Below are 15660 nucleotides of genomic sequence, written 5' to 3' on the forward strand. Positions count from 1 at the left end.
AGTATAAAGTAATATATTCCCTTATTATATAAAACTCGTAATATTTAAACTAGCGGTAAAGCGATTATATAGTAAAATATTTCTAGCCCTTAATTAGTTAAAAATTTACCTAGGGATTTACTAATAACTAAGTACTTACTATTATATACGGGACTCTTACCTTAACTAGGGGGGGTTATTATCAGTTTATCAAATCACTCCGAGTTAACACGACTTACAATAGCATCGATATCTGAGCCACCATGCCCCATTATCTAGGACCAAGACATGTGGCTGGTGCTGCCTGTTGCGCAAAGCACCCATGACCCATCTATCCATCCATCCATCCATCCATGGGGGGTCACACTCACAGAAGTCGTGTGTAACTGGGTCTCAGCTCCCATCAACCACCAAAATCTCCCTTGGTCGCCTGAACGAGCCCCTCGATGCACCCTGAGCTTCTGCTCAATTTCTCTGACTAGAGGGCAATATTGATCAAACAGAAGCGCCATGCAGCGTATCTGTACGGATACGGATACCGCCGGCTTGATTGCCAAAGGTCTTTAAGAACGGTGCATCTATCCCGTTTCGCAGCCATGGACCGAATCGCCCCCACACGGCAGCGGCCAGGCAAGGTCGGAAACTACGGGCTGAACACGACGCGGGAAATGAAGTGGCTACAGATTTACAGATAATACGGCTTACCTACCGAGTACGAATGCGTTTGCTCGAATGTCGCGCCTTGCTGATGCGATGCGTTTCTGCCGTTGCGTTGCTGAGGCACAGCATGCGTCTTTCCTTTTGATGCTCATCTCGAATTCCCTTGATCGCCTGTTTCTTGCAGTCTTGGCTCGTCTCGGGTCCAGAGACGTCACGTCTGTGCCGGCGTGTATGGACCTGGTTGCATGCCAGACCCCCATTGATGCTGCACTGCGGCCTGCAAGAAAAATTGGAAAAACTTTGTCCTGGTCTGAAATGTTGCATCCAATGTTAGCAAGAGCAGCAAGCGGAGGGATTGCCCTGCGGCTCAACCGGCCGAAAAAGATCCCTCTCATTTGCCCCGTGCGACAACGAACCAACAACATTGGAAATCGGGCAATGGGCACAATGTGTCTGTCGCTGGCGAACACAGCATGGCTAGGAGTTGATGGTCTCCAGACGTGGGCACTGGGCGGGATCAGCAAAGCTCAAGCCATCTCTTGGCATGACACTCTATTTCATCTGCTCGATTCTTGACATTCTCCACGTCCAGCGTCCAGAATCCCGAGTCCCAAAGTCTCAGGCCAGATACACACCATGGGCCGTGGCAGACTCCAGAGAGTACGAATACCTACCTACCTTACTTAGCATCCGTAGGCTAGGTAGGTAGGTAGTCCAACGGACGAAGAAACGTCTACGGTACGCTAGCGGCCAGGTTCTGCCAAGAGACATGGCTCCCTGAAATGGCTTCAATTCGCCTTGAGCCGAAGCCCCCGACCCTAGACATCCTTGTCGGCCTCCTTCGACAAACCCCGGCCAGTCTCCAATTCCTTATCAGTACCCACAGGTTCCGACGGCCCACTCGATGCTAGACGACATGGGACGGGGGGGAAAGTCCAACAAGGGTCCTCGGAGCATGTGGTTCAAGTACATGTACGAATTCCACCGACCGTGTTTGTATGAAGCTCTCGCGATGAGGGCGTTCTCGTACCACCACCATGCAGCTATGCCAGTAGAGGGACATGCCCGACTTGTCTTGCCGGAGACAGACGAGGATCTGGAAGTCGCTCCAAGATACAGCCCTCAATTTCTGCCACTAGACACCCTCTCATGCCCTTTTTTATGCTTTCCTCCCACCCCTTGGCCCTGCACTATTGGTGTTGCCCGGCATAGAAGACTGGTCAATGAGCGACCTCCCCGTCCCAACGTACTGACATCCCATCCTTCATCTTACCCGCGCCATCGGTCTGGGCTGCTCATCCCTGCCGCCTTCGGATCCATCCAAAGATACTGCAGCAGCAACTGTGCTCCGTAGTGGACTTGGCCATATGTACTCGTAGGCTCAAATATCGGCCGGCTCACGACGAGGGGCCGAAGGCAATGCCCCGGTTTGCTTTTCTCAATGTTGCTTTTGGGATTATTTAGCCTGTCCATCCCCGGCGTAGACTTCAGCGTTGCGTCCTTTTCACCCTTCCTTCGTTCCCTCCCTTCCCTGTAGCTCTCTTCACTCACTACTCTCTCTTCGACGTCTGTTCGCCGATCTCGAGGCAGGCAAACGTTGAAGATTCCCGAGGACGCGTCCGGACACCGCGCACCGAAACCACTACCCACTGACCGCTCACGCGCCGGCGCGCAACCGTCAACATGTCTGCCGGTCTCTACGCCATCCCCTACAATGGCACCGAGGGCGAGGCCGACGCCGGCTACTCTGCCGGTGTTGCTGACCTCAACGTCTTCTATGAGGTGAGCTCATGTGATACCCGCCGTGGCCCAACGACGACTACCTCGTACATGTTGTTGTCTAACATGGCTGCATAGTCTGGCGACCTGGCCTGGATCATGGTCTGCTCGGCGCTCGTGCTGCTCATGATTCCCGGTGTCGGTTTCTTCTACTCGGGTCTTGCCCGTCGAAAGTCCGCATTGTCTTTGATATTGATCTCGATGATCTGCGTGGGCGTGGTTGGATTCCAATGGTTCTTCTGGGGTTATACTTTGACCTTCTCTCACACCGGCTCCGTCTTCCTCGGCGACATGTCAAACTTTGGTCTCAAGGAGGTTGTCGCTCAACCCTCTGTCGGCTCCACCAAGATTCCTGATATTCTCTTTTGTCTGTACCAGGGCATGTTCGCCGCCATTACGTGAGTCTACTCTAATCTGGCGCGAAGTCTGTGACCTCGATGGCGGCATCTGACCATACGACATAGTCCCGCCCTCGCTCTCGGCGCTATTGCTGACCGCGGCCGCATCCTCCCCGCCATGGTCTTTGCCTTTATCTGGGCCACCATTGTCTATGACCCCATCGCCTACTGGACCTGGAACGGCAATGGCTGGCTGTTCATCCTCGGCTCCTACGACTTTGCTGGTGGTACGCCCGTTCACATCTCCTCTGGCGCGGCCGCCCTTGCCTACTCATTGATGCTGGGCAAGCGCACCGGTTACAACAGCGTCCACGGCCTCCCATACCGCCCTCACAACGTCACCCACGTCGTTCTCGGAACCGTCTTCCTCTGGGTCGGTTGGTTCGGTTTCAACGGCGGTTCCGCTCTCGCCTCCAATATCCGTGCTGTTATGGCTTGCTTCAACACCAACCTTGCTGCCGGTGTCGGTGGTGTCACCTGGATGCTCCTTGACTACCGTCTGGAGAAGAAGTGGTCCACCATCGCCTTCTGCTCTGGCGCCATCGCCGGCCTGGTTGCCATCACCCCCGGTGCTGGTTTCGTTACACCCTGGGCTGCCGTCATCTTCGGCATTGTCGGTGGCATCGCCTGCAACTTTGGCACTAAGCTCAAGTTCGTGCTTGGCATTGACGACGGTCTTGATGTCTTCGCCGTCCACGGAATCGGTGGCATCTGCGGTAACATACTGACCGGTATCTTCGCTGCGTAAGTCTTGCTACCCTTTCTCCGAAAATCACCCGCAGAATGTTGTTCTAACATGCCCCAGCTCCTACATCGCCGCCCTCGATGGCGCCTACACCGGCGAGAGCGCGATTGCCGGCGGTTGGATCGAGCACCACTACGTCCAGCTCGGCTACCAGCTGGCCGGCTCCGTCGCCGGTTTCGCCTGGTCCTTCACCTTGACCTGCCTTATCCTCTTCCTGATGAACCTCGTTCCCGGCCTCAGCCTGCGTGTCAGTGTCGACGACGAGGACCTTGGCCTCGACGACTGCCAGCTCGGCGAGTTTGCCTACGACTACGTCGAGGTCACCCGCCATGTTTCCGACATTGCGCCCAGCAGCAGCCACGACGGTGCCCCCGGCAGCTCCGCCCACAGCTCATTGCCTGAGAAGACTGTCTAAGTCTTTGGACAATAGAACTTTTGCAACTATCCATCACTTACAGATTTCGCTTGACCGTCGGAAAGTACATCGACGGCTGGAAAAAAAGGAAAGGCAGTTATCGTCTATAATACTCTTGTTCATATCTGCTTTGATACCAACTTGGCACTCGCTTGCTAGATTTACTATTAGTCTTTCCGTGGAACAATTCACGAGATCACCTCATAACGTTCATAAACAGCCGCCCTCTCCCTGAAGTGTTTCTACGTCAGTTACTCCAAATACTCAAGTTCGTGTATTGTGTACCCAAAGTACCTGCATCTAGGTCCTGATGGCGTGGCATTTTCCTGAAGATTCTGCCTCGCCTGCCTCGGCGCCTGGTTGTAATCTCACCCACGATCACACCTACCCGTTGCATCGTTCCAGAAAATTCTCACTGCATGTGCGCACAGCTGCCGGCGTAGCATCTCAGGACTCATGCTGCCACCTACCAACTAAGGTATGGTAAAGCTATGGTAGGACAGCCGCTGCTCCTTGTCTCTCTCGGAAGAAGAAAGGTAGCAACGCTTGAATCCTCTGCATCCTTCGCTGCGACAACGCACCAATTGCTGTTGAGCATTCCAAATACTCCGAGACAGCAGCACAGTCAGCACCCAAAGATAGTTTTGCAATGGGAAAGTAGTATGTCATGATCCCCCTGACATTGGATTCTTAATGCCGAGTGAGTGACCCTGACCACGATTCGTCCGATCTCATCTTACGCCCTGTATTCTATTCCTCACCCTCTGACCTCACACATTCGACAACCTCTCCCTCGAGTCTAGTCCCACATTCGTACATACTCCATCAAGGAATTGAACCACCATCGACTAACCAAGCCTGCCCGGTGACATACGAAGACTCATCTCCTAGCAAGAAGGCAATTGTCGTCGCCACCTCCTCAGGCTGCCCGACCCTCCCCAAAAGCGGCTCAAACACGTCTGCCCCGGTCTCTATGGTCTTGGCCGCCAGCGCCGTTCGTAAAATAGGCGTATCGATTGCGCCGCTGCGTTTCTCGTCAGACAAATTTTCCTAGGTTTAATGCAGACAATTGCAACTTACGGGCAGATAGCATTGATCCTCAATCCCTTCCTCCCAAACTCCCTAGCCGCACTCTTGGTCAAACCAACAACAGCATGCTTACTCGCCGTATACGCCCCATGATACTCCAACCCGTAGTGCCCCGCCACGCTCGACACGTTCACAATACTCTTTCCCTGTCCCTCCTCCGCCAGTGCAGGAATCTCGGCCCTCATGGCATTAAATATCCCCCTCGCATTCACGCCCATCACGAAGTCCCACTCATCGTCCTCAATCTGCGTCACCGTCGCCAAGTTGCCCTGCCGCCCAAGCACGCCGGCGACGTTGGCCGCACCGTCCAACGGTCCGAGCTTCTCCACCGTTTCCGCGATCCACGCCTCCACCGCTTTGCGGTCCCTCACATCCACGACTCGCGAGTAGACGCTGTCTGCCCCGTGGAGCTTGGTGAGATCAGCCGCGGCCGTGGCGAGGAGGGGCTCGTCGACGTCCGATATCGATACTCGCGCGCCTAGGTTGGCCAGGTGCTTCGCCGTCGCCAGGCCGATGCCCGATGCTGCGCCCGTGATGGCAATGACTTTGCCCTTGAGGTTGCTCATGTTTGTGGTGTCAGGCTTTGGCGTGATGAAAATGTCTTCCCCTCCGTAAACAATTAGCTATTGTGGTCGATAAGGCAGGGAATGTTAACCCCTCAGCGGGCTTTTGATGTCTTATCCATAATTGTGCATCTCCGCCTTGGGGCATGGCACGCTGAGTAACATGCTTTGAGCGTTGGATCGGCCCACTTGTTGTGGTCACTGCCGAGCTATCTAACAGCGCCGCCCGGCCAAAGTGGAGCCGTCCGGACACTCATTGCCGGACGTGACGGAGCAGCCAACGCTCCCGCCCCCCGGGAGCCTTTCCTTGCGTCAGCCATCTGGGAAATTTCAACAATCTTAGCGAGCTTAAGAGTGGCCTGTATTTGTTCAAATTCAACGGAGAACGGAGCATCGAAGAAGGGGCGACTCGCGCCCCAGTAGCTGCAACAAATGTCTGTGGGAGTCCGTGTACGCAGATTCACCAATGACCATGGCACGTGGGAAAGTCATGAACAGATATTGGTTCCATTGAGACATGCTTGTAATTCTATCATTGATTCATGGGTGTGGGGCATGGCTTGTCAACCATTGTTCAGGCCTTTTGCATCGTCCTCAGCGTAGCAAGATCCTGATGTTTACATTAGATCGTCGCTTGGTCTGCCTAACTTGGTTACGTTTGCGTTCGAGAGAACCTCAAGAGCTGCGAGGCTGAATTGGAAATGGCGTTCAAGCGTTTCTTTCTCGATCGTCTCCAATGTCTGCAATCAAGATTAGTACCCGACTTTCGGCGTGCCTATAAAAAGTTTCGGTGGAACTGACATCTTTATCAGTGTGAATTCTGTCGTTGCCGATTGGGTCACGATCGGCAGTAATGAAGGCCGCAGCTATGATACCATGGTCAACTAAAATCAAACAAGAAGAAACGTCGCGCTTACGGTACTTGTTATTGTGAGCGCTTGCATGATCGGAACAGGCGTAACCGCAAGAAAAGCTCAGTGTTGCGATGCCGCGCTGCTTCGCAATGGTGCGGAGGACATGTGTGAGGCGCGGGTCAATTTTGTCGCCACCAAGAGATACTTTGTCAGTGGAAGAGAATCCCAGCATATCGTGGTTCAGCATGGCAACCACCGTCTTGTTTTTGATCTTGTAATCGTAGAAGATCTCCGAAGAGCCAAGCAAACCGACCTCTTCTGCGGCATAGAAATGGAACTCAATTGTGTTGCGAAGAGGCTTCCAAGGCTCGGTTTCCTTGTGACTCGTCTTTTCTGCTAGTGTCCGGAGAAGTTCAAGTAGCACGACCGTTCCAGAAGCATTATCGTCGGCTCCCGGAGCATAGCCACCAGGCTTTCTTGAAATGGAGTCGAAGTGGGCGCCGAAGACAACTGTTCAGAGGGTCAGCAGAGCCGTCTAGAAGGTCAAAGACAGGCTCACCGATGTCTGAGGTAGCTCCGGGTAGCTTGGCAATAACGGAGGGCTGCTTGGTGGCGTTATGCGCGAACGCGGCGGATTCGATATGCGGGTTGACCAAGGCAACGATTCTCTCAATACTTTCGAGGATCCATTCGGCAGCTTTCGTGCCGTTTTCCACCCGATGATCTCTGCTCCAAAACCTGCGATTCTAGTCAGTAAATGAAGCAAGATTGGAGTCAGTCTTCTTTACTCGGTCATTATCTTGAGGTGACGCATTGCACGTTCAGTATTGAACGGTGTCGGTTGCTCAGCAGAGGCCATAGATCGGCCATCAAGTTCGCCCTGCATCCAATCTGACCCTCGCTGATCCAAGTCAGCATTCAGGTCGAGTGTGTTGAGGTATTGACTGAAGTCATGATCAGGAGTGGATATCATTTCGAGAACTTCTTCGTCCTGAGGAGATGTCAGTCAAATCAACTTTTTGAATGAATAGAACCGAGCCGGGTTCAAGAAAGCTTACCTTGATGTCAGTGATGTCGATGAAACGGACACCGCTCTCGATCAACACGTCTTTGTCCGCATCGGTGACCCATGATCCAGGATCAGCTGGGGATGTTTTGACAAGCCGAAGGGTAGAATCAGTATGGGCGAATAAGAATCGTGAACCCTGTTGGTGGCTTGGTGCAGGTGAGGTTGCTACGAAGGATGCCAATGCTGTCAAGACAGCAATGTAGCGGGTTGATACCATGCTGGATGTCGCTTCGCGTCTGCGTAGACGGACTGGAATAGTCTCACGGACAGATAAGCAGGCGGTGCTCTGATCGGAGATGGGATTGGAAGAACGAGCTCGTGGATGCCGGGTAGTTGTAAGGAATGAACTTTATGTAGAATAATCAGGTAGAGTAACTGCTTCCTGCTCAGGAGGGCGGGATGCAAAATCTCGGGTGGGATGTGTTGGTGATGAAGCTGGTGCAGAAGATTTCGGACGTTGGTGGGCGTTCTCTGCTAAGGTTCTTTGGTACAATGAGACGGAAGCGAGGGCTTCCATTTACTTACATGGAAAGTGAGGTATAGAAAATACTTTCAGTCTTGCCAGACTCGCCATGTTGTTGCAAGGGGAAGGCATCACGTCGTTAGGTACCTTCCATGGCTACGTACCTTGGGCATCTTGTATTAATTACGGGCAGGTACCTTAAGTGCGTCAGTTACGTACTGTTCTTTGCAACCGACAATGGCAGGTGCCAGCATCTCAAGTGCCTTCTATACCTAACCACCTCATCCAAAGTACCTACCTAGGATAAACATGTCCTGGCATTGAGTTAAGGGAAAGAACTCTGAATGCCATGAACAACACTACGCTATCTCACGACTTGCTTGGCCAGTTCAACAAGCGGCCAAGAGGAGAATGAGCATTAATATCTCGATGAACATGATTGCGAATGCCATCGTCAATTCATTACTCACGGAAAACTAGGTCTACACTACCTCGAGGCGCAAGTGTGATCTCACTTGCCATGCGTGGCCTCGACCTCACAAATTTCTCTACCGAGTCGGGCCCCATGCCTCTCTTCTCCCAGCCAATTGCCATGGACTCCGAATCTTTAGACATTGGTTCTTGTCTCACTTCAACACTTCTGTATTGTTGAAACACACGAACCAAGACGTACGCCATCTCAGTCAGAGCCAGCTGCTGCCCGATGCATATCCTCGGCCCACCATTGAACGGAATATACGTCCATGGACGAGGTGTCCAAGTTTCCCATCGACGGGGATAGAAGTCTTGGAGTGGATACTTGTATGAATTGAGATCATCTCGCAATTGAAGGATGTGCGTGGAATAGATGATCTGGGTACCCGATGGAACTCCTACGGGGTCATTCCCGTCTAGTCCACCTCCACGTGGTAGACTGGTGTCTTTTGAAGCAGCTCTGATGTTGAAAGGTGCGTTGGGATATAGCCGAAGAGTCTCATTCAACACGTGCGTGACGAACGTCATGCTCTTGAGGTCGTCATAAGTTGGTAGACGAGCTCCGGCACCAACGCCCAACTTGTTCTCGATCTCGCGGCGAAGCTCGGCAAGTACCTCGGGGCTCTTCGCGAGCTCAAAGAAAGCCCAGGACATTGTGGTTGCAGTGGTGTCTCGGCCAGCGATCAATATCGACACCATTTCATCACGCAGATACCGAGCGTCTCGAGAGACACCAGCGCATGCATGAAGAAGTGTCCATCCGTGGTCTGTCTTGTCTATCTCCGCTAGCTCCGCATCCGACATTGATATTGCCTTCTCGATGCTGGGACCCATAAACTTATCCAAGGCCTCTAGGTCTTTGCGGAATCTGCGGCGCGGAACGAGGAAGTTCAGAGGGCCCAATCGCTCAATCAAGGACTGAGTGTGGCGGATACGCTCAAATGCTTCAAAGACGGCGTCATCCTCTTCGCTTGTCAGAGAATCCACCTGTCTTCCGAGGGAAAAGTCTGCCGATACATCAAGCGCAAATCTGCTTAAGATGTCCTTCATATCCACACAATGGCCACCAGCTAATGCTGGAAGCATATCCTGGATATGACGCTCAAAACAGACGAGGTCACTAACTCGTTGGCGGGTGAAGAGAGATCGGAGACGTTGGCGCGAGGCATGCCAAGCGTCACCGTCAACGTTGAAGATGCTATTTCCCATGAGTTCAAACCAATCTGCTCTGAAGCGCTGACCCTTTCCAAAGCCGCTGAATTGAGTTGCCAGCATGGCTCGAATATTCTCGGGATCGGCAGTGAAAATTGCACGCGACCCTATCAAGGAGACCTCAAACGTGTATGGGTTCTTCTTCCCCTGGCCTGATCGGAGAAACGCGTTATGCATGAATTTGAGGTTTTGATCCTGTAAGGCATGAGTGGTGATGGACCACAGGAAATGCAAGCCGGACAACACGCCTAATTTAGCGTTAGTCATCACGAATAGTAGCTTGAGATTTCGGAACTCACCAAACGGCGTATACGACTTGTATCTCGACGCGTGCCCTCCATGACGCCGAATCCTCCTTTCTTCGTCAATGAACTTAGCAATCCTTCGCAGGATGACGAGGAACAGTAGCCCAAGGACAAGCCATTCTGTATATGACCCAAGGAAACCATCCTTGATGTGACTGGGTTTGCTCATAGCTGCGAGTGGCTAAATTTTGAAGAGGTAGAGACTGAGCTCAGGGATCTGGTGCGAGACCCGAAATACAGAGGACTAATACCGAGGAAAGATTCTTCTTGACTTCTATAGCCGTTGATCTCATCATCAGGACAATGACGGATGCCAAATCTGGTCTTTTGTCCGAGATACTCGGTCTTGAAAGCCCGGAAAGCATGCAGTAATTTTTTTCTTGCCGATTGCTACTGTCTTATCGAAATAAGAGATCGAAACATACTTCGACAAACGTCTCGGGGAGAGGGGCGAATTGCGAGTCCGCGGTAGAGCCTGAGGTGTAACCAGTGACATAACTAGACCAAAACGGATGATTCTCTTCGAGGAGGATGGCATGCTGAGAATCGGAAAATGTGTTATGGAGTCGACCTTGCGAGCATGGGTCAGCCGGCAGACAAAGTTTGATATAATTGACTTCCGGTATTATGCAACATACCTGCGGAACGTAGCGGAACTATCAGGCGACGGAACCAAGGCAGAGCAGTGGCCTCCTCCGGAGACGATTCCCGGAGGAATCAAACCTTACGACGTGATCTGAGTAGTGCGCTACCACTCATAAGAATTTCGCTCCAAGGAAAGAAAGAGGCTTCGTGGACAGCGTGAGGATACATGCAAGAAAAACTGTTCTGAGACTATTGCAATCACCAAACCTGAAGATGTCGACAAACGGTTTCGTTGCTCTTTGTCTGATTGGGCTCTATACTATGTACACCATATCGTGTCTCATTCGAAACATCATCATTGCCAAGACTATTGGTATTCCGGTTGTCTGGAGCCCCATAAGCCCCTTCAACCCATTCTGGATCATCTTCAACAAACGAGTTGCACCAATCTTTCAGCGCCTTCCTCTAGGCCTGGGCGATTGGACCACGTACAATACTCTTGATTGGACATGGGTTGACCGGACACATGGCAACTCTCAAGTTCATGACAAGCATGGCGACACCTTCGCTCACGCCACGCCGAGAGAAGTTGAGATTCACACTCGGGATCCTGCAGTAGCTATTCAAGTGCTTCGGAAGCAGGCGAACGACTTTCCCAAGATAAGCCATTACGCCAGCAAGTGTACACTATCTCATGAGGTCAAGTGCTGCTCTTTTTGGCTGACCAATCTTTCGAAGAAATCCTAGACGTACTGGGCACGAGTCTGGTATCCTCAGATGGCCATGATTGGGCTCGTCACCGGAAGGCGACTGTCGCCACTCTGAGCGACAGGACCAATCGTCTCGTGTGGGCAGAAGGCGTCCGACAGACTCAGCAAATGATTCATCATTATCAACACACTTCACGGGGCCTAATTTGCGATCCTGTGGACGATGTCCGCGAACTTTACCTTCATGTCTTCACTAGCGTTTGTTTCGGCTTTACGTATGACTTCAAGCAGCCCGAAAGAGACTGCATTCCAGAAGGACACTCGCGAAGCTACAGGTACTGTCTCCACACCAGTCTCAAGGATATTCTCATCCTTCGGCTGGTGCCAAGTTGGGCTATGAGATTTCCTTTCCTGCCACAGAGGATTAAGAACTTCCGAGATGCTGTGGCTGAGATGCGGCAGTATCTCGATGAAATGATCAGTGACTGCAAAGACAATCTTAGAGGCAGCAGGGAAAAGACGCAGAATGACAACTTGCTGAGCTTTATGGTAAAGAGGAACAGAGATTTGGAAGTCGAAACTCTCATGGATAAATTCAAGGATGATGGATCGCATGCCTTACTGACAGTGTCTGAGATTCGAGGAAATCTATTTACCTACTCACTTGGAGGACATGAGTCTTCTGCACATACGCTGACGTTTGCAATCTATCTCCTGGCAGCTTTACCAGAGCAGCAAGCTTGGCTTATGGAAGAGATTGATGAGGTTCTCGGTGGCAGGCCAGATTGGAAGTCGCAGGATGCTTTCATGGATATTTTCCCTCGCTTGAAAAGGTGTCAAGCCGCCATGGTAAGGAGGCCTGAATTCACCTCCGGGGCGATTTTCAATATCAAGTCTGACACACTTATAGAACGAGACACTCCGATTGTATCCTTCGGTCACAGTCCTTCCCAAATGCACCGGGTCGAAAGCAACGACTTTGCTTGTTGGTAGCGAAGATCATCGCATCCCAGCAAACGCCAATGTCTTTGTCAACATGCCTAGCATTCAGGTACACCAACCCGTATGGGGAACCGATGCAATGCACTGGAAACCTGATCGATGGATCATGACAAGCGATCACATGAAGGGTCTGGACAGCGAACAACTCAAAGCACCTCCTGATGGCGCTTTTCTCCCGTGGAGCGAGGGGAAACGGGCTTGTCCGGGCAAGAGATTCTCCCAGGTTGGCTTTGTTGCAGCACTTGCGACTCTCCTCTACAAGCACAGACTTGAAGCCATACCCAATGTCGAAGAAAGCCTCGAAAACGCTAGGGAAAGGATCATTGAAGTTGTAAACGACACTTACGCCGTCATGACTGTCCATATGCACAAGCCTCTCTCTGTTAGAATCGGGGTTCTCAAGAGAAGCTAGGAATCAATATAGCTTCAATTTGAACTATTTTACTTATTGCTCCACTTGAAACCGAGTTACGATTACGTAGAACGCCACTTAATACATTCCCTTAGATGCAAGTTAGATGTTAGTTAGATGTTAGTTAGATGTTAGTTAGATGTTAGTTAGATGTTAGTTAGATGTTAGTTAGATGTAAGTTAGATGTAAGTTAGATGTAAGTAAGTTATATTTTTGAGATAAATGGGTTTGTCCCCCTAATTGAACTACTTCGCTGTCTTTGAATCTCTTTGGTTTACGTATGTACACAGGATCAAGTTGCATGTATAATTACAGATGGTTCTTCAATCGGCGATATTCACTGGATGACTTGGGCGACGAGTACCTATAACGCTACACTAACAATTTTTCGGGGTATATTGTTGCGCTTTTTTTGCTCTAAATTCAAGACTCTCATCCTCGTTATTATTATTGGATATACTATTTCTAGGGGTTGGCAGATCCTTTTCCCTTTGTCGCGGCGACTTTTCTGCCATTTACAGCACATCGGCGAAATTGTTCCTCCGACAACTTGGATCCTAACCACCAACCCCTGATAGAATGATTACGTGAGGCCGGATTAGACTGGATTCAGGCCCGGGTTAAGGCTAGATCGTAAAAGCCGGAGTCAGGCTTGCTCTTTAAAGATCGGCTCTTCTCGCCAGTCATTAATCCTAGGATAACTGAATCGGTCCGTAATCAATCCTCACACGCTCGATAACCCCAAATATGTCAACCTTCATTACGCCTGCGAATTTTGCGGCCACTATTGGGCTAGCCGCAACCATGATGGGCTCCATCGTCACGCTAAAACCAGAACTCGGCATCAAAATGTGGCACTTCGATATTGCGTCCTCCGAGGATTTCAAGGATCCAAAATCGGAAAATAGGAGCCTGATCTTGGACGAGCTGCGCTTGTTCGCCATACGCGAGTTCTTCATTGGAGCAAGCCTGTTTGCGGCAGCATACTTCGGCAACCACAAGACCTTAGCTGCGATGTGCTTGCTTGGGGTCCCGGTGGTCACTATTGATGGCATTGTGCAGCGGAGACAGGCACCCAAGGCGGATTGGTGGGTTCATTTTGCGTTGGCGCCGGTGTTCGCTGGGTTAGGTGTTGCGTCGTGGAGGCAGCAATGATTGAGTTCGCTTCCCTCGGGGCGCGGCTTTGGGTCATGTGGCGTCCTTGGCATAAAACAGTGTGGTTGAGTCGAGCACGAGAAACTTTGGATCTTTGGTTGAGTGGGCTGAATCTCAAGTTGAAGCACCTACAGAGGGGAGGGTTTTCCACGCGTTCGCGGCGGAAAGATTTGGCTCTCAAAGTCATCAGCCATGGCTCAGACACTGTCAGGGGCTGTCGGAGCATTTAAAGCGGGTATTTGAGCGCTAGCTTTGGTCATGCAAACTTCTATCTTTAGGCAATGTCCAGGCCCTCTTCCTCCTCCGCTAGCATATGATCCTACGCTTGTGACCGGAACGACTGAAGTCCTTCTGTTTCCGCCTCTTCTGTTAGTCGCGCTTGTGGCCCTCCGTTCATTGCAGTTTGCGGTGCTGCGGTGTAAACAAAATCACGAACGATGCCCTTGGGAGCCCACAGCCACACCCGACCGATACCTAATAGATCATGTGCTATGGAAGCATCTCGGGCATGTGCGTCTCCTTAGTAAAATGGGGCAGGAAATCACAAAGTGAAAGCTAGATTAAGGAAGGCTCACAACTAAACATTTGGCCTATCAAATCTAGTCAACTTTCTTTTGTCAATCCTACAGCCAGCTATATACTTCGAGCCCTCGGTGCCTTTGCCTCAAAGAGAAGGGTTGTCCCAACCATCTGCCAGTCTACGTACTTGAAACCGGCCTTGAGTGGCTCAACTATGTCAGCTGCGTAATCTTTGTTATTGTGGAAGACGCCCAAAAGATTGTGCCAGAACATGAGGAACCTTCCAAAAGCATTGTGTTTCACTCCACCGCCCAATACTGTTGCACCAACCAGAACACCATCTGGTTTCAAAAGCCGACCTAGCCCTGCCATAGCCTCTCCTTTTCGCTTGGAACTTCCAGGGAGACAGTGCAACAATAACATACAAGAAATGACGTCGAACTGTCCGTTGCTACCCATATGCAGAGATGAAGGTAGTTGCGAGGTATGGCGATCGCCAAGCACAAAGACGTCAGCTTGAACTGTGTCAACGATGACGTCGGGATGTGCCAGTTGAATGCGGTTTTGAGCCTCGGCTAGAGGGTTTTGATTGATGTCGACCAGAACGATTATCGAATCAGGAGGAAGAGGCGCCCTCTGCATGAAAAAGCCAGTGCCGACGCCGATATCCAGCAGTCTTGCATTAGGTTTGACAAGGGAGGAAATGTGCTTGCTATAGTGACCTGAGAGGACGTCTCTAGGACATCCCCAGGCTAATGGACAGTAGAAGCCGAGGACAAGGGTATCGTAGAGCCATCGTAGAAACAGTGGGAAATAGACAGCGTTGCCAAGGGTGCTTGCAGACATGGTGTGAGGAAGCGGACGGAATGTGGGGAATTGGAAGCTGTGAAGAGATTCTTGCTTGAAACGGTTTCGCAGAGTTGACAATGTTCAGGGGCATCTACTATGATATGAACCCCAGCACGGCAATACTTCGTATGAACAGTTGCTCTGACACGTTGCAGTATAAGGTTCGAGTTGTAATGCTTAGCTTGAATGTTACTTTTTATTAACCGCGCGGCGGCAGGAGACTTCTGTCACGTCGGTAAGCGGATACCATCCCCCGTTATCAGTCGAATACCCTAATTGGAACACATTAACTATGCAGAAGTAAAGACGCAAGACACCCATTCAACAGACCGGCGGATTAAACCGAATGGTACAAGCCTCGGCAACTAATCCGGGCAGGTGACAGACCTTCTTCTTCAGGCAACTTTTGGTGGTTAGCGCCTG

The 15660-nt window shown here is 51.1% G+C and overlaps 6 protein-coding genes across 6 annotated transcripts; 3 read left to right on the forward strand and 3 right to left on the reverse strand.

The window, feature by feature from the left end:
- Positions 1-2322: 2322 nt before the first annotated feature.
- CABS01_00696 (ammonium transporter) lies at positions 2323-3976 on the forward strand (the record flags this gene model as incomplete). Its single annotated transcript, XM_060534077.1, has 4 exons — positions 2323-2421; positions 2497-2816; positions 2883-3560; positions 3622-3976. 4 exons carry the CDS (start codon positions 2323-2325, stop codon positions 3974-3976), a joined length of 1452 nt encoding a protein of 483 aa, XP_060401155.1.
- An 825-nt stretch (positions 3977-4801) lies between these two features.
- On the reverse strand, positions 4802-5631 carry CABS01_00697 (short-chain dehydrogenase; the record flags this gene model as incomplete). Its single annotated transcript, XM_060534078.1, has 2 exons — positions 4802-5000; positions 5057-5631. The coding sequence occupies 2 exons, from the start codon at positions 5629-5631 to the stop codon at positions 4802-4804; spliced, it is 774 nt and encodes a 257-aa protein (XP_060401156.1).
- A 571-nt stretch (positions 5632-6202) lies between these two features.
- CABS01_00698 (cytochrome P450) lies at positions 6203-10174 on the reverse strand (the record flags this gene model as incomplete). The annotated part of the gene is made up of 9 exons (XM_060534079.1): positions 6203-6238; positions 6285-6368; positions 6430-6494; positions 6546-6992; positions 7042-7220; positions 7271-7473; positions 7541-7626; positions 8674-9948; positions 10000-10174. The coding sequence occupies 9 exons, from the start codon at positions 10172-10174 to the stop codon at positions 6203-6205; spliced, it is 2550 nt and encodes an 849-aa protein (XP_060401157.1).
- A 689-nt stretch (positions 10175-10863) lies between these two features.
- On the forward strand, positions 10864-12714 carry CABS01_00699 (cytochrome P450; the record flags this gene model as incomplete). Its single annotated transcript, XM_060534080.1, has 3 exons — positions 10864-11272; positions 11338-12149; positions 12211-12714. 3 exons carry the CDS (start codon positions 10864-10866, stop codon positions 12712-12714), a joined length of 1725 nt encoding a protein of 574 aa, XP_060401158.1.
- Positions 12715-13461: 747 nt separating this feature from the next.
- CABS01_00700 (uncharacterized protein) lies at positions 13462-13869 on the forward strand (the record flags this gene model as incomplete). The annotated part of the gene is made up of 1 exon (XM_060534081.1): positions 13462-13869. One exon carries the CDS (start codon positions 13462-13464, stop codon positions 13867-13869), a length of 408 nt encoding a protein of 135 aa, XP_060401159.1.
- A 633-nt stretch (positions 13870-14502) lies between these two features.
- CABS01_00701 (methyltransferase domain-containing protein) lies at positions 14503-15234 on the reverse strand (the record flags this gene model as incomplete). Its single annotated transcript, XM_060534082.1, has 1 exon — positions 14503-15234. The coding sequence occupies one exon, from the start codon at positions 15232-15234 to the stop codon at positions 14503-14505; it is 732 nt and encodes a 243-aa protein (XP_060401160.1).
- Positions 15235-15660: the final 426 nt, after the last annotated feature.

The sequence above is a fragment of the Colletotrichum abscissum genome (genome assembly GCF_030869225.1).
Source record: "Colletotrichum abscissum strain IMI 504890 chromosome Unknown Scaffold_2.1, whole genome shotgun sequence".
Taxonomy (NCBI): domain Eukaryota; kingdom Fungi; phylum Ascomycota; class Sordariomycetes; order Glomerellales; family Glomerellaceae; genus Colletotrichum; species Colletotrichum abscissum.